The sequence below is a fragment of the Anser anser genome (genome assembly GCF_964211835.1).
Source record: "Anser anser genome assembly, chromosome: 17".
Classification (NCBI taxonomy): Eukaryota; Metazoa; Chordata; class Aves; order Anseriformes; family Anatidae; genus Anser; species Anser anser.
The window spans coordinates 1,807,447-1,825,202 of NC_139738.1; the positions used below are offsets into that span (position 1 = coordinate 1,807,447).

The 17,756-nt window shown below is 39.6% G+C and overlaps 1 protein-coding gene across 2 annotated transcripts in view; it reads left to right on the forward strand.

Annotated features, from left to right (window-relative positions):
- Nucleotides 1–17,756, forward strand: part of MMEL1 (membrane metalloendopeptidase like 1) — a 29,014-nt gene that overhangs the window by 602 nt on the left and 10,656 nt on the right. For both annotated transcript variants that reach the window (XM_083802466.1, XM_083802465.1), the window contains exons 2-16: nt 87–250; nt 6,648–6,707; nt 7,527–7,688; nt 8,078–8,158; nt 8,567–8,662; nt 9,253–9,371; nt 10,026–10,091; nt 12,188–12,322; nt 12,851–12,940; nt 13,526–13,662; nt 14,155–14,248; nt 14,489–14,617; nt 14,897–14,995; nt 15,580–15,663; nt 15,926–16,029. In XM_083802466.1, coding sequence (XP_083658592.1) covers nt 97–250; nt 6,648–6,707; nt 7,527–7,688; nt 8,078–8,158; nt 8,567–8,662; nt 9,253–9,371; nt 10,026–10,091; nt 12,188–12,322; nt 12,851–12,940; nt 13,526–13,662; nt 14,155–14,248; nt 14,489–14,617; nt 14,897–14,995; nt 15,580–15,663; nt 15,926–16,029 — 1,610 coding nt within the window. In that variant the 5' untranslated portion in view covers nt 87–96. The remainder of the gene's footprint in view (nt 1–86; nt 251–6,647; nt 6,708–7,526; nt 7,689–8,077; nt 8,159–8,566; nt 8,663–9,252; nt 9,372–10,025; nt 10,092–12,187; nt 12,323–12,850; nt 12,941–13,525; nt 13,663–14,154; nt 14,249–14,488; nt 14,618–14,896; nt 14,996–15,579; nt 15,664–15,925; nt 16,030–17,756) is intronic.

Below are 17,756 nucleotides of genomic sequence, written 5' to 3' on the forward strand. Positions count from 1 at the left end.
TTTTTCTCCCTGATTTGACATGCATTTACCCCATTTTCATTTAGCTGTGCTGTTAATTCTTTCTTACCCTCCCCTCCTCAATTTAGAGTTACAATAATGGGGAAATCAGAAAGTCAGATGGATATTGTGGAAAAATCAACAAAACCTGGAAAGAAATCCTGGCGCTTTGTGGCAATTGGTCTGGCTGTCTTGCTGCTCCTCATGACTTGTTCTGTGGTCACCCTGGTAATCCTGTATGCCAGCAGCAGAGGTAAGTAACCTGTGAATAATTTACTTCTTTCCCCTGCAAGCAACATAAGTCTTTTCTGCAGAGCTAAATGAAAACAAAAATGCAGGAAGAAGGTGAGCTCACCTCTGTGAGGGACTTCACCATCTCTGCCTTGTTCCAAGCTCACGCAGAGAGAGGATTATGTTGGATTTTATTTGATTATTTAATTATGTGAAGTAAGATGTTGTTTTTAAGCAATTCTGTGCATTTTGTTGAGTTTAACATTATTTTGACAAAGGTCAAAATAGTTGCACTGTTTTTAGAGGGGAAGTGTACATTTGTGTGTCTTGACATTTCCATATTTTATAGTACAATGTGAGAGCTTTTTAAAAAGTCAGGGTACTGCTGGAGAGAGAGAGACTTTTTAATATTACATGAGGCAGTTTGAGCTCTAGATGAGATGTGGTTCAGTGACTTTCATGAGAATGACTTGCCAGGAACCTGACAAAGAAGCATGTTACTTTGATATGCTTTACCTCAATATATTAATTGCAGAGCATGCTTACTCCCAAAACCAAGTTTTTCTACTAGCACACCACATGCAAAGTCCTGTTTAAAAATTCTGTGAAGCAATAACCAGGATTGGTAGCAGCACCTGCCTCGTGTTTATCAATTCCGTCAATGCCTCTTGGTTTCAGAGCTTTGTTAAGCTGCTAGAGACAAAACCTCCTAAGCATGAATAGCAAAACTAAAGCAAGGCACTGTTTTCTCCTTACATTGTCTCTGTATCCCCCGCCTGCAGTGAACTGCTTTCTTCAGTATTTGCAAGTACATCAACACTCTGCATTGCTGAGTAATAATTCATGAGAAAAGCCTTATTGTTTACTCCTTCACTGCCAGCAATTGAATGTTACCAGCATTTGTTCCAGTGCTAGATGAGATCCCTGAGTATTTGGTATTCATAATACTCAGCACTAAGTTGGTCATATTCTGTTACCTCAGGAGACAGGAAAAAAACAAAACTACCCAGAGCTGGGTAGGAAAAAAACTCCCCAGAGTAGGAATTTCTGTATCAGAACATTGGGTTATGAAGAATTTTGTTGCTTGGGTGTATAAAAGATTTGAGAAGTCTGCTGTACATGTTGCTTCTTGGGTTCAGGCAAATCAGAATTTAGGCATTATTAATATTTGCCCAAATGTCAGTCTCACATCAGGATCCATGCAAAGAGTCTGTGCACACAAAGCTAGTGTGAACTAGGGAGGGAAAAAAAAATAGCAAGCTTGTTTGGGGAAAAGGAATTCCAAAATCTAAATATTTTGCAGGCTTGTGTCAGCAATTAAGCTTTCATTCCAAATGTTTCCCAGATCCAGACATTCCTGAGCAGAACGTGAGTGCAAAATGATAGCAGAGCTGATATGCTGCTTGTCCTGTGCTCTGTGCAGCTACTCCCTGCTCTTTTCTCCTGCTCTCAATGAGTGTTTTCAGCACTGACCTAGAGTAGGTTTCTCCCTGTCTTCAGTGGAGTTTAAGTATACACAGTCGACCTACTACAATAGGAGATGCCAAGACGCCGTCATACCCCAGAGCAGCAATCAGCTTTGTGTAAGTGACAGGTAGGACCTGGGCAGCAGGAGCTTCAGTCTGCATGAGCTTTCAGATGAAGCAAGAGCTCTTCAGTGCAACCAGTGGAAGTTCAAATGCAGGACAGGAGCAGTTTTTGTTTCTTGAGAAGTTTTGCCCAAATACTCCACTTGGTTCTGTTTTGATATCTAGGCCTGCATCCGTGCCCAGTCAAAAAGTCTGTCGTTGACTTACCAAGTGAAAAGTATGTATTGCTCAAAGCTGGATAACATGAGAATAAATCCTACGTTGCAACAGAAAAAAATGCAGCTGAACAGTATTCTTGTGATAGAACCAGGAGTAATACCCTTTTTTTTTTAAATTTTTTTTTTTTTTTTTTTACTAATTTCACTCAAATATGAATTCTTAAATCTGTATGGGATAGTAAACAAACCACTAAAAGCCTATTCAGTTCAGAACTCTTTGTTTCATCTTTTTACATCCTTTATCAGACTAACACTACCCAGACAGGCTTTTAAAAAATAATTCTATTTAGCTAACGGAAAATTAAGAGGATTATCTGTCTTTTCCTTTTAAATACATGAATGTATTTATAGGCTTTGGTTCAGGGAGCATATTTTCGTTCTTCTTGTATGTATCCTGCAGAAAAGCGTTGTGGTGCATGAAATGAGCCTCTGGCTAAAGCAATACTATATGTAATACACGTGAATATTGACTGTGATTTTATCTATATACCCAGACAAAAAAAAAAAAGCCACGCTGAAGCTCACACAGCAGTTGTTATATAGTTCTAGAAGCTCTTTGGGGATTTTTGACATCCCAAGTAGTTTTCACACTCATAAAATCTTCTCTAAATAAGCTAAAAGTATAGTAAGAATAGCAGAGTAATATTTGGGTGAACATAAAAGGCAGGCAGACAGAAGTGAAGTCATTCATTTTTGAATCTGACTACAGCACGCTCTCAATTACATCTTTCCATCACCACCCACACATCTTTGCAGCCTTTTCACAGCTCTCTCTCAGCTATGTTCCACAAATATTTACCAACCTCCAAATCTCATCACTTGTTGTAGAGGTTACATTTTGAAGAATATTTCAACATTTATTGTAGCTGGCACGTCAAGTCATAGTCAGTGACTTCTCCAAACAACTTGCATTCTCACCTAATTGCCAGTCCCAACCACTCAAATATATTATCAGTTTGATATTTTATTCACTTTCTGGCTGCCAAGCTTGTAGGGTTTCTCAGGTAAGGTTTGCAGATCTTTTGTTTGTGTTTGCCTCCCTACAGGTTTTCACTATTCACATTTATTATACAGGCTGTCATGGAGCTAGTGGGCCTACTCACACACCTCCTAGGCAGTTTACAAACAAAGAAATGCAGTCCTTGGAGTAAGGAGCACCTTGTTCTGGGAGTGGATTTCAGAAGACCATACTATGCCCCTGCATTTCCTGTGCTGTGAATGGAATTAATGTGCATTTAAATAATGGGTTTGCAAGAGCCTGCTGACTAGGAGCGACATCTAAACTCAATGCTAGCACAGCAAGGAAAGGCTGAGATCTGGCTCGTCTCCTAGACTGATGTGTCGTCATTCTTTGGCTCCATGGATGTTCATTAGTGAGTCATCTAGTCAAGGAGATGGAGAATTTAAAGTAGTAGCTAACACAAAAGTCATGAGGAAATGACATTTGGGTGGCAAGACTCAATTCCACTAAGTAGTGACAGGCCACACACAATGTGGGCAATTTTTCAGCCTACTGATCCCCACCTAAATTTGCCTCAGCCATGCTTACAGATAGAGTGTAGGTAAAAAAAGTCATGAGAAGATTGGAGAGAAAAAACATCTGGGTTATGGAGCCCATCTGAAGACACCGACGTGTGGCACAGATGACGCTTTCAGAGAAACAGAAGCTAAATTTGACAATGACATTGTTTGTTGCAAACAATGTGCTGTTATATAGCAACAAAGGCAGTCTGCAGTGCTGACAGGTGAGAACTGTTAGGAAGAGATAAGGTGCTGAAAGGTAAAGCTCACGCTCAACTGCCTGATGACAACTGTGGATCTAAATTGTTTCAATGTGTGCCATCCCCAGCCATCTGTGGTCCTCAGAAAGCACAGTGGCAAACCACTAAACACAGACTGTACGCTTCAGAGAATTATTTGCTTGGGTTTGGTTGTCTAGAAAGAAACTTCAATAAGGCAGCAAAAAGTAACTTTTTTTAAAAAAAAGTCATCACTCAGAAGATGAACTGCTGAAAAGAACTACAGTGCTCTACAGGTCTCAGAAATTATTTTTATAGCCTGCTGCTTACCACTAAATGTAGTACTGCTCTATGGCTTCCTGTAAAGTCACGTTAAGATAATGGGATTCTTCACAGTGAATTCAGTGGGGTCTGAAGCATGCCCCAGCTCTGACATTTTTCTGGTGAGCAGTTGCCTCTGAAGTTGTCTGGAGTGCTTATTTTCCCCCCTCTTTTCTTCTTTCTGGAGCAGCCCCGCAGCTAAGTTCCTTTTATTTAGCTCTGTTAAAGCTTACCCTCCCTTACCAGTTCTCCGATGGTGCTCTGCCAGCCTGGAGGTGAGGAATGCCTTCAGTCTGCAGCAGGATCTCTGGCTCTTCTCTGCCAAAAAGAAGACTATTTACAGGGCACGAGCGTGACTTCATGAAGCAAAGGCAGGGGTAATGCTGAATTCTGTCAGCCATTGAAGAACCTGGTACTGTACAGAGCAGTTGCAGTGCTGAAATCTTTGTCCCATTTATGTTCGTCTGACTTCCCTCTTGGATGATTAATTTTTTAAGAAGTTGTAAGAAGTTGGATCCTAGACAAAGTTGGCTGGAGGAAAGCCAAATGGGAGTTAAGGTTTGATAGAAGAGCTGAGCGTTGATTCCCCACAAGCCCTTCCAGCGATGCGTGTACCTTCTGTGCAGCGGAGGGAACGTGGGATTCAGAGCTCAGCATACCGATTTTCCTCTGCTACAAATCACTGTCTTCATGCCTTAAATTAGCATCAAACGTGAGTTCACACCCCACTGGTAGGATTTTCTGTTCAGAAGTTTCCTATCCCAGCTCTTTAAATCCTTCCAGCTGCTCCTTTTGTTACAGCTTCTAGGCTCTGTAGAACATGAACCTGCAAGCTGCCCTTCCCACCTCTGTGCTCGCAGCAGGCTTTCTCATCATGGGAACAGGGGGCTCTGTCATGGCTCTGTCATGGCTCAACTTCGCACTAATGTTTAACCAGAAAAATACATAGAGAAATCGTAGAATCTCTGAGTTGGAAGGGACCCACGAGGATCATCGAGTCCAACTCCTGATGCCTATATTTATACTGAAAACTTGAGCAGTTGGTTGCTTGTGGTTTTGTCAACCAAAAGGTTTGTTGCTTGCGGTTTTCTCAAACAAAGCATGTTGAGAAAATGAGGTGTTAGGAGGTGCTTTTTACATTTGTTTCTAGTTATTTGAGGTTTGAGAGGTGCAATTGCCAGAGCCAAGTGAGCAAAGGCTCCACAAATATCTTGTGGATGAAAACAGGGCAGCGTTGGTCATATCTCAGAGTCAGGCTGGCTTGGTTCTTTGTCAGGAATGGTAGCGAGGCATAAGGGACAATTGATAAAACAACAAAGGAACCACTTTTAGAAGTAAGCTGAGAGCCCCTCACCAGCCATTTCTAATTATCTGTTTTCATGGCCGAGTTTCAGAGCTCTGTGTGCGTAACCAAGGCTTCAAAACCAGATTTGGCTTCCCTGCTTATGTATCTCAATTACATTTTCACAATCACAAGAGCTTCTTGAATGAGGGGAGTTAGAATCTTGCTGAAAGCAGCTGGATTCCAGAAACTGAAGTTAGGCATTGTGAGGTTATATTAAAGGCAGAAACTTCAATTAAAAACAGGCTTCAGCTGAGTCCTGTCCTATCCCATCCTTGAGAAACGATGGACAAAATACAGCATACTCAATGCAGTTCTCCTTCCCACCTTGCCCAGTAGTATTTCTCCTCTAGGAGAATTTCAGAATGGCTTTGAACTACTAGCTTTTCCCTAGAGATATCCTTCCCCCCTGGAAGTACCCTGGGCTTTTAAATATATATTTTATTAGAGAGTTTAGGAAACTCCAGAAATTGTGCTTGCCTCCTCTGGTACCAAAGTGCTAAACCCCTCCATGTGAAGCTTCATATTGTTACACATATTTTCTCATCCCATGTTCAGATTGGTAGACACTAAACTATTACAAGGCATGCAGTTATTCTAATGCAGATCTACTCCCACGCAGCACGACAGCACTCAGCTGAACCCTGAATATTACATTCCCGATCACAGTGGGTGCTTTTTATGTTGCTTCCACTGATGAACTTCAAAGCCCTCTTTTCTTCCCTACTGTTTTATTTCTATCTGAATTACTGTAATCTTGTTTGCTCTCATGTAAAACACTTGTTTTCCTTGGAAGGAATTTGAGTAACTTTTCTGCAAACAACCTAGTGTAAGGATAAAAAAAAGTTTTAAAACATGGCAAATTTTGTTGGAAAGTCAGGGTGTCAGGTTTTTGTTTTCACATCAAGATGCTCTGTATCACTGCCGTAAGACTCATAGCAGTACATTTATTACAGAGCAGCAATCAGCGAGAGCTAGGCACTGCTCCAGTTCCTGCTCACTGACATCAGCAGTGCATAGGTTTTTGGGGATCTTCACTGAAGAGGTCTTCACTAAGAAGTGTCTTTACAGTTGATATCTTTTGCTGACACGTAATGTTCACTTGCTCTAAAACTAAACAGACCTGGCATTAAGGTTGGGCTGCTGGCAAATGGCATTGGTAGCGATTTCCAACTAATTGTGACTGCTTTCTTATTCCTCTTTCCTCCAGGCACTCACTATGGCACCAATTCAGGCAACATATGTACCACACCTGGATGTGTTACAGCAGGTAATGATCGGTACTGTGAATAACTCTTGCAGAAGTGTTCTACAAATTGTTAACTCTACCCAATCTGAATAAACAGTAGTGCAGGCTTTAAGACCAGAGGAGTTTAAAAGGAATGAAACTTTCTGTCAAAGGCAGCGAGTACAGTGTCCTCAAACGGTTCCATGTGTAAAGGCTTGTAAGGTAGGGGCAGAAGGAACACAACTATTGTTCTTTTTCCATTGTATGCTTCATCATCGCTTAATATCATTTATAAGGTAGTAGTACAGCAAGATTTCCATTGTGGTCAACAGTTCTCTGGCCACAAAGATGTGGATTTACCAACATAGCCTGTATCTATGACATATCAAAAATTCCCTTAGATCTAATTCTCTCTGAAAGGGAGTGTATTGTACACATGGGGCTCTTCACCTTGTTATCTTGAACATCTACTGATATACCTCCATTATATACAATCAAGAGAGGTAAGACCACAATATAGATGTTCAGTTATCCCCTGGAAAGGCTGGCTTCATAGGTAGAAACCTTACCTAGGGCTTCAGGCTCTACATGCCTGTTGTAAGGCACTGTGCTGTAGGAGAATTATCAGTCTGTCATTCAGAGGCTCCTTCTGTAAAGCACTATAATTGCAGTGCAGATGTCTGCCATCAGATGCTTCTTCGCATTTTTAAATAGAGAATAGGATCCTTTGAGTCATAATACATGAGCATAAGTCTTATCCATGATAAGCAGCATAAGAAAGATGCCTTTCTGCCAATCTTTGGTAGTCCCAGAGATTACTGAGCAGTATGTGGAACTCAGCTCTCTTATTTTGATACCTAGCTGCTAGAATACTTCAGAATATGGACACCACAGCTGACCCTTGTAAGGATTTCTATCAGTATGCTTGTGGGGGCTGGCTGAACCGGCACGTTATCCCAGAAACTAGCTCCAGATACAGCATTTTTGACATCTTGAGAGACGAGCTGGAGATCATCTTAAAAGGTAGGAGTGAGCCTTCTCTACCCTTGTGTTTCACTTCAGATATTGTTTACAGTACACCATGGAGAGAAGCGTTGATTGTGATTTTTTCCGCTCTAGTCCTTTAATCTGTCTCTGACTACATCCATTTTGTGATAACATGCTGTTCCCATTAAAAAAAATGGCCATAGGTGATTTGGTACTAACTTCAAAGGGAGACGGACAAGCTGTGTGCATGTCCTTCTTCCTGACGCTTTTTTCCTTTAATAGCTCCTTTAAAGAGCACTCTAGTTTAATACTAATCGAAGCCTAAGGTAACAGATATTTATCATAGCGCTGAATTCTCAGTGATTTCTATGAAAAGATCAAAGTTCTCCAGGGCAGAAATCTTACTGCAGTGGTTCCTTCCACAGGTGTGTTGGAGACTTCAGATCAAGGGGACAGAGAAGCATTTCAGAAAGCTAAGATACTTTACAAGTCATGCATGAATGAGAGTGAGTCCCTTTTTCTTCTGTTCTCCTGTTCAATACCAAACATACAACTGGAGCAAAAGTCCAGTGTCCTTGCCTGGATAGTTAATCTTCATTCAAATGAATACGGACGTCTTCGTACGTTGCACAGATGCTGGTTACCAACTTCTCATATGCAAAGCCTTTCCTTCTGAGTGCACAAGTGCATCTTATTTCATTCTTTCCAAAGCCATTCAATCAGAATCTGTACATATTTCTGCTACTTTTATGAAGACTAATATAGAAAACAGATTTTTGGTATCTCTTATTTGCTACTATGGCAGATTCAGTTTCAGATTTAAACTGGTAGAAGAAAAATAGGTAATAGTCCTTTCTCCGTCCCTCCTCCCACGGCTCTCCAAAACAATGCAGTATTTGTTTTTCCTGTCTCAGGTCTTATAGAGCAGCGAGATTCATTGCCTCTGCTAGAGGTCTTAACAATGGTTGGAGATTGGCCAGTGGCTTCTGCAGACTGGAACGACACCAAAGGTAATGCTGAGCCCAAAAGAGTTCACTAGCACTAAGTCTGAATTAGATACTGCACTAAGGTGACAGCCTGTCCTTGATACCCTGACTTTTGCTCACAAAGATTAAAATGTAGGATGCAATGCATACACATTTGGCATGCAGTGATCTGTAAAGTACTTTAAATTAAAATACCCATACTGTAAGATCTCATTCATGAACACTGGACATTTTAAGGCACAGTTAGGAAGCCTAGAGGACCAACATGAAAACTGAAAACAAAAAAAGCTATATAACCAATGTGTTCTAATACTTGCATACTAATTAGAGTTTGAAGCATAACACCCTAATTATTCAAGGTCATGGTGATTTATATTATGCATATATTGCAATATATAAATTAATCAGCTGCTGATTAATATCATCAAGATAGGTAGGACCAGTGAGAACACTGTCTAGCTATTCCTAGCCACTGAAGGGATGTCCTGTGCAAATATTCTCACTTGATGTCTAGTCTGTTTCTAAACAATTTCAGCAGTAGCCTTGCAGACTCTACAATTTTATCAGTCCTAATATATTGATAAATAATGTACATTTTCCCTTTCATGTCACAGAACCGGGCTGGAGCATGGAAGAGAAACTCTCCATAATGAACTCCAAATTTAACAAACGTGTCCTCATTGACATGTTTGTATGGAATGATGACCGGGATTCCAGCAGACACATTATTTATGTAAGAAAAATATTTCGGGGAATTATTTATGTACAGCAGAATTGTAATACATACAGATTAGCTTTCCATAAGTCATACACTCAACTGACAAAATTTATGCAGTGGTTCTGTACTCTCAAGTGGCTGATATGTCTCAAAATTATATTGGGAAACATTTTGTGGTACCATAATTTGTTTTTGTTTCAGCTAAGTCAATGGACCTTTGCTGATTTACAACACTTAAGAATTGAAAATGCTTGTGACTTGCAAAATGATTATGAGGTTTAATATAAAGCAGGAAACCATATTTTTAAGGTAGATACGTAAATAATATTTCAGAACTCATTTGAGTATTCTTATGCATGAATTCTAGCCCCCAAGTCAAGCAGCTTTTTTTCTAAGTCGTTTAAACTTATATATCAATGACTACTTAAAGATTTTGCTTAATAACCCTTGTTAAGTATCCGTCCTGTTGTCATTTAGAAATTCAGAGACAGAAGTTGGGTCTTCCATCCCACCCCAGTTTCTAGAAAACTGAAGTTCTTTACTGTTTGGTAGAAGCATATTGTTGGCTATTCCAACATTGTATGACATGTGCAGCATTTCATGTTGTCTTTCAAGGACAACACCAGTTCCATTTCATCCCTAACTAAAGAAATGTATGATTTCTTTCAGATTGACCAACCTAGTTTAGGAATGCCATCACGAGATTACTACTTTAATGGAGGCAACTATCAAAGGGTAAGTACTCCTTGTGATTTATTTACTATGTGCTACTAAAGTAATATCATTAATTATTCCCATATTTCGGAAAACTCAAATATATGAATCTTCATGTCTTGCAACAGACTGATATTCACTGCTACTTTTTTTCTATTTATGCCAAAGTTCCATTAAGTTTACAGAAGTACTGAACAATTACATAAACACCAAGCCTCCCCAGAACCGGCTAACTCACGTAGCCTTCTTCTGGTCTGTGTGAACAAAATACAATTGTGTTTTATAACTTTAAAGTCTCTAATTTTGAAAGATAGGTTCACATTTTAGTGCTTGTATCTTCTAAAACCGCTGGTTCTGCCTACTATTAAAGAAGGTACTAGAAAGTGGATTATAAATATGATCTAGTGTGACAATTCTCCCATATTTGAGCATACAATGCCACAAAATGACTGTTATTCAACACCAAAATATTCAAAAGTTCACATGTTCATTGAGGAAAAAAACCAGTTTTTTACAGCAACAGCAGTATTAATGGATACTCATCTGGTAAGAATCTGCTGCCACTTACTTCCTCCCCTCCCTCCCACCATTCCCCAAAATTACATTAAAGTTGTGAGAGACTAAATTCTAGCTACTCTTCCCTAGGATTCGCAACCTAACATCAAACTAGTTTTCTTAACATGAATGGAAGGGAATACAGAGAAAAAAAATAATCAGCATTTCAGGCTCTGGCTAGTGGCTCAAAAGACAGATAAAAAACAAAATCAGTTTGAGTAGTTTTCTTCTGACTTCATTGTACTGGAATATATTTCCATACATAATATAGTCGAAAACACAGCCCTGTAAAATTTTCATGGGGTTGTTTTTCCACACCTTCTGGCCAGCTTTATAAACTGTCAACTTCTGTTAATCTGTCTTGTAATACAAAACATACAATTCCCACATGGTTGTGTTGGGAACTATAGAGGGCTGCTGTGAATTTCACTGGTAGCTTTTGGAACTAGGATTCTGTTCTACAGGTTTCACCTATGTAGTAACAGTTACATTAGAAAAGGATATTTATGCATCACTACACAAAATTAAGACTTGAAACAACTTGGGGTAGAAAAACAGGTATAATAAACTGATAATCTTAATTTAGCAAAAGAAAACAATATTTAAAGAAGCTTTAATTTGAGGCTATAAAGAAGGACTACAGCTGTATTTTTAATTTTTATGAATAAGGAAGAGAGACAACCCCTTTTTATTTGCTATTTAACAGCTCACTTCCCACAAACAATGAACCAAACTGATGACCCAAACTCCCTCTCTGCTTAGTCCAGCATCTTTTGGCAAGACTCCTACTGAGGCCTGTGGGAGTCCAGCCTGATTAAGGCCTCAGCATTCAGCCTAAAAACACAAGCCATTATCATGTAAGTGCCCAGACTCAATTTCACAACAGTTATTTATCTGGTTTCCAAGGTCTATGTAGGAAGAAAAGTATGCAAGAATAACAGGTAATGTTAAGCTTTCCTCCATCAAAGATACGTACTCAGCAGTCAAATATCTTTATTGGGACCACTCTGAGAAATAACTCACAGCTAGACCTTCCTATTACAAATAAAGTAAAGGTATCACTGGGAACCATCTGAGAGAGCTTTTCTTTCAGGCAGTAAAACCAGAGTTTGGAGAATTTACAGTGTTACTTCCAGAGAACTTAAATCTTCCGTGTTTACCTTTACCTAGTGCTTTGTCTAGTTAGGGATCACTAATTCCCATATTGTGACTCAAAGCACAGGGCTTTCTTCTTGCTCAGGTAGAAATTCTAACCTCAAACTCTAGAGTTACAGCATATAGGGAAGCAAAAAGTGCTGCTTTTATGTGTTCTGAGAATCAACTGCACTGCAAGGTATTCCAGGGGGAAGTAAGGTCCTAGGTATTGCAGTAGTATCCATTACATTAAAGAAAAAAATGTGTAGAGGGTTGCTTTGGAGACCATGGCAGAGGCTGTGGCCACTGGGCCAAACGTCTTCCACAGCAGACTGTGTAAAGCTAAAGCAATTGTTTGATGAATGAGGAACAACAGACAGCAAACCTCCTCTTCTTTATGACTCTATACACAAAACTATTTCTTGCAGGTGAGAGAAGCTTACCTGCAGTTCATGATCACTATTGCTAAAATGATCCGAGAAGACAAGAACGTATCTAAAGATGATTTGTTTGTCCAGGAGGAAATGGCAAAGGTTATGGAGCTTGAAACAGAGATTGCAAACGTGAGTACAGAAATCAAGAATTTCTCAAGATGTTTGGGTTGGGGTGAGGCAGAAGTGTCTCACCGTTTTTTGTAGCAGCTTGACACAGCACAGAACTCATGGCCAAGAGGAAAAGGAGGGGGCAAGAGACTTTGTGCTGTGAGCAGCCCAGAAATCAGAGCCTCTGTGTGTATAATTCATCCACTGTAGACACTGCTATTCTGCCTGCTCTAACCCTAACCATACTTATTTTTGGAAATCTCCTAAAGCAGGATAATCTATGTCCTGCTAAGCATGCACTAAGATAACCCCAGAACTATCTTCCTTGGTGTTGTAGACTCATAAAAGCTTGGTTGTCCGTACCAATGACGCATTATTTAGAGGGGCCTGAGTTGCTGTACTGAAGTGTAGAAGCATTCATTTCCAAAAGAAATTTGTTTTTATTCTCAGTACTATTTAAGTGTGTCTATATGCACATGCATACATGTGACTTCAACCATTGACACTTCTGTCAGTTGATTCTAGTAATAATTTTGTGATTGTCTTCAGGCAACTACCCCAGCAGAAGAAAGGCACGATGTAACCTTGTTATACAACAAAATGACATTAAAAGAACTACAGGATAAGTTTGCATTGAATGTAAGTGTTTAACAGGCAGTCTACAACTTTCAGCCTCCTATTATTACTATGTAACTGGAAATAGCTTTGTAAATTTGTCAGAGTCATGCAACAAGAAGTATAAAATTATTTCCATTCTTAATGTTGTCTTCAGAGTCTTAAAAAGCATTTTTCTCCTGATCAACACTACAGCTGAAGTATTTGCTGTATTTTCTGTCTCTAGATTAATAATGGTTATTACCTACTTGGTGTAAAGATAAAAACAAGTGCCTCAAAGTCCGTCATATACAAAAGTGAGCTGCATCTTTGGTTCAGACATTCCGAACCGAGTTCTGGAAAAAAAATAACAACATGATCAAGCCCCAAACAATCAGTCAAAATAAGGTTAAACCTAGACTATCTACTAGAAAAATTTACTAACAGCAACTGGACCTCAGCATTGCTGGAGCAGGAAACAAGGATCTGTATATTCAGCAGACCCTTTCTTGTGATTTTGTTAGCTCTACTGCCAACACTAGAACATTCCATACCATGGACTGTAGAAACTCTGGACAGTTACTAAGGCACGTAAACACCTGGCATGAGTATGTCTTCCTCTCTGCCTAGGAATTTAACTGGACCTTCTTCATCCAAGGTGTCATGTCTTCAGTAAGTGTTCAGGTTGACCCCGAAGAAGAGGTGGTTGTATATGGCATGCCCTACCTACAAGAGCTAAAGGCAATTATCTCAAAGTACTCAGCAAGGTAAAAAGAAATGGAAATACCCAAGACAACAGTGACAGAAATTCAGTGGAAACAGATTATTGGGCCCACTTACTAGTTCTGCCAGAGCTGCTCTTAGAAGATTCAGAGGGCTTCACTGTGAAACATGAGAAGTGTCGTCTAAGGTCCAAGGGTCCCAAAGTACTGCAGTACTAGGTGTCTCATTGGCTCATGTGCTTGGGAGAGGGTTTAAATGGGAAGAAATATGACATGGGCTTTAGCTTGTTACACTCTTGTTGGGAGGATGGGGCAGGGAGAGAAGAAAAATAAATACCTGAACAGACCAGAGAGCACAGTGCTCAGTCTGGATGCTTCTAGAGTTAGCCAGCCTGTTAAATAATAACAGTCACTTGTAGATGCTGTGAAACTGATGACTGGCAATCACTAACTTTCTCATCAAAATTTAGTGCAGTCAGAGGGGAACTTTGTTACTTTTTAGAAGAGATTAACTTCAGCTTTGCTTTCCCTGCACAGCACCATCCAGAACTACCTCATTTGGCGACTCATAATTGACCGAGTCAGCAGCTTGAGTCGGCGTTTCAAGGATGCACGGGCAAACTACAGGAAGGTATTTCCTCTCTTCCTAAAGAGACTGTAGAGCATAGTACTGGCAGAGAGTCCCCCAGTCACCAAGTACAGTCTGCCAACACAAAGACATTGTAATATCATATAAAACACAAAAATCTGAGAACAATCACGACAGAAACCTTTGTCTCAGGTTAGCCTCCTCATTAGGCAGCAATTTGGCAGAGGATTTTGAAAAAAAGATGTGTAGGCAGAATTGATCCTGTGGTGTTTTACATTCTAGGCACTTTATGGGACAACACTGGAAGAAGCCCGCTGGAGGGAATGTGTGAGTTATGTCAACAACAACATGGAGAACGCAGTGGGAGCAATGTATGTCAGGGAGACATTTGCTGGTGAGAGCAAGAGGATGGTATGTAGTTTTACCCTTTGTACTATTGTACCCCCCAGTGACCATTCCCCTCCATGTGATCTCCCAGTTTGATTTATCTGGTAAAGTGATCCATCAGCCAAGGATTAGAAAGCATAAGAACTCAATTGTAATGCTCTTTTAAATGCAAAGTATCATAATTTAGAACACAGAATTTGGGAGAAGTCAGCTTTCAGTAGGAAGCATTTCATCACCTTTGCTGTGGCTAGGAAAAATAGGATGTAAGTAATTCTTTTTTTTTTTTTTTACTGCCTCTTTTAGGTCCGAGATTTAATAGATAAGATTCGTGAAGTGTTCATTGAGACATTAGATGAGTTACAGTGGATGGACGAGGCATCTAAAGAGAAAGCTCGTGAGAAGGTCAGAAAAAACAAGAAACTTCAGTATCCCTTCATGAATATGAAGTCTTTGGAATTTTGTTGCATCACTATTCCCAGTTCCTCTACAAATGAGAGGAGAAAACTTTACTGTTCACTATCCTGTTATCCATTATCCTATTACATTGTCCCTTTCTTTTTAATCATTTATTAGTTCACACACATTTTGTTTCCATTAACAAGTCTTGTGAACCACATTATAAGTAAGGAGAGAAGATAACACCCAATGCATCAGCTACAGTGCCAACTGAATACAATGCAGAGCCCAAAGGAAACTTTTCATTGATTTTAAGACTATCAGTGCTGTTGCAATACCAAGAAAGAGGCACTAGGTGAGGGTTAAGCTCGATCCCTGTCAGATAGTGCTATAGGGTCTGCAAGTCTACTACAGTGGCTGGAGGAGCGGGAGGCTTTGTTTCACATTTTTTTAAAAAAAACACCTCATTAGGCAAAAGGATGTATCTGAAGACTGTCTTCAGCCATTTGCATCCAAATTCTTACACACATGGGGGCAATGCAAAAATGAATTTGAATCAAATGAGGAAAAAGTAAACTCTTTTCTTCTAGGCAATGGCAATTAAAGAACAGATTGGCTACCCGGATTATATTTTGGAAGATCACAATGAAAAACTAGATCAGGAATACGCCAATGTAAGTATGCTGTACGTACCTCAGTAAATACCTCAATATAAAAGCCTACACTTATTTTCTCACCATTTGGTGTACTTGTACCTATGTAAATTATTTCCAAGTGGCTAGAAAGCATTGATTGTGTTGAGCATTTTGTAATTGCTAGCTCTTTGCATGCAGTTAAGTGATAACTTGCATTCAAAACATTTTAGAAGATACATTCATTGGCACAAGGAATTCCTCATTTAGCACAGTTTATTGATACAGAGATCTGTTTCTTCAGCTAAACTTCAGTGAGCACAGTTACTTTGAAAACATCCTAGAAAATCTGAGAGCTGGAGCCCAGAAGAGCTTGAGAAAACTTCGAGAAAGAGTTGACCAAGATATGTAAGTTTCAAGACTACATACACAATCTTAAGTCCTGGAATAACAGTTATGTTTTAGTCATATGCTGTGGATAAGCGAAAATGCTTATATTTGAGATCTTATAAGTTATTTCCTGGAATTAAACAAGTAGTTCATTGCTTCTTGTAGTAGGAGTTCATTCAGTTCTCTTGGAATCTCACTAATGAATCTGAATGCAGAGCAGCTTGATGAAGGATTAAAGCTACTTAACACAAAAGCAGTGACAGATCTTTCTGGTGACTCAGCAAGGAGGAGAGGAGATCAGTAGTGTTGGAATCTCCAAAATAAATAATTAGAGGAAAACGAAGCTTGAAGTATTCTGGCCAGAATTCTGTTGGAAATATGCTCAGTCTTAAGGAAGTTGAACACCAGATCCAGTTAACGCCTACTTCCAAGCTGATAACTTCACACTACACTTAGTAAGGTAAAAGTGTATTTTTCAGATACTTCCTGTCATAAGTACAGGCTTGGCTGCGTTGTGATTCCTTCTCTGACTCATGAAGGCATCCAAGTAAATCTCAGGTCTCGTGCCTATATTACCCTGGCTGTTACCTCATAGTTCTCTAGTCTTAGACAAATCCTCAGACCGGTGCTCATCTCAAAAAAATCAAATATATATAATAATTTATAAACTTGCTACTTATATATTATTTGCAGCAACAAATGCACCAGAATATGACCCAATTTCCAGCGCTATGAGCTAACCAATTTGAACTTTTAATAGCCCATTTGGCTTCCTGAGCTACACAGCTCCAATACAGTTACTTGGCAAAGCTGCTGCCGAATGCATTAGTGACAGAGACAATTGTAACGGAAGGCTGAAGTAAGGAAGCTAATACCAACTTGATGTGTTGTGCACTAGTGGGCTTCCAGCCTGCATGATGCTGGAAGGGAAAAGGAAACAACACATCTTGACCAAACGTAAAACAACAGTTATTTGTTATTAATAAGCAAACAAAAGACTCTCCAAAGGGAAGCCCAGGTCAAGTTAATCATCGCAAAGTCTATTAATACTTTTCCTATCGCTCTTCCTATGAGGTAGTTTATAACTCAAAACAAGAGTACACAATGCAGACACTTAGAAGTGAATTACTGATGAATAATTCACCAAGGAGGTTTTCTGATCAGTCAGCTAAATGGAACTTTTTTTAATGCTTCCTCATTACTTGATTGCATCAATCCTGGGGCTCTTCATAGCAAGAATTCTTGCAGAGGACTGGTTTTCTTCATCCACAAACTGTGTTACAGATCACTGCTGCCTTTTGCAGGCAGAGACCGTTGATAGCCCTTCAGCAAGAATTCCCCATACCCCTGCTCATTCTAAGTGTTGTTGAAGACACATTTGTGGGAGCCTTTTCAACAATTAATGCATTGGGCCTTCTTTGCCTCTGTTTGGCAATATACAAAATACCAGTAATTTGCACTTTTTTACCCAATGACCTACAGTTTTTGAGTGACATCAACCCAGAGTCTTGAAAGGTTTTCCCAAGGAGACAAAACTACTTCCACTCCAGCTCACCGTTCATTTAAACCAAAGGAGTGTGTATAACTGACAATGTTGATGCTACTTTCTTAAATGTAATGATCAGCTAGTAAGTCATTGCTCATAGTTAGATTTCATTTTCAGAGCAGCCCAGAAGTAGTTACATCAAGATAATGGTAAATACAGCAACTATTGGCACCACAAGAAACTGTAGGGATGAGAGATG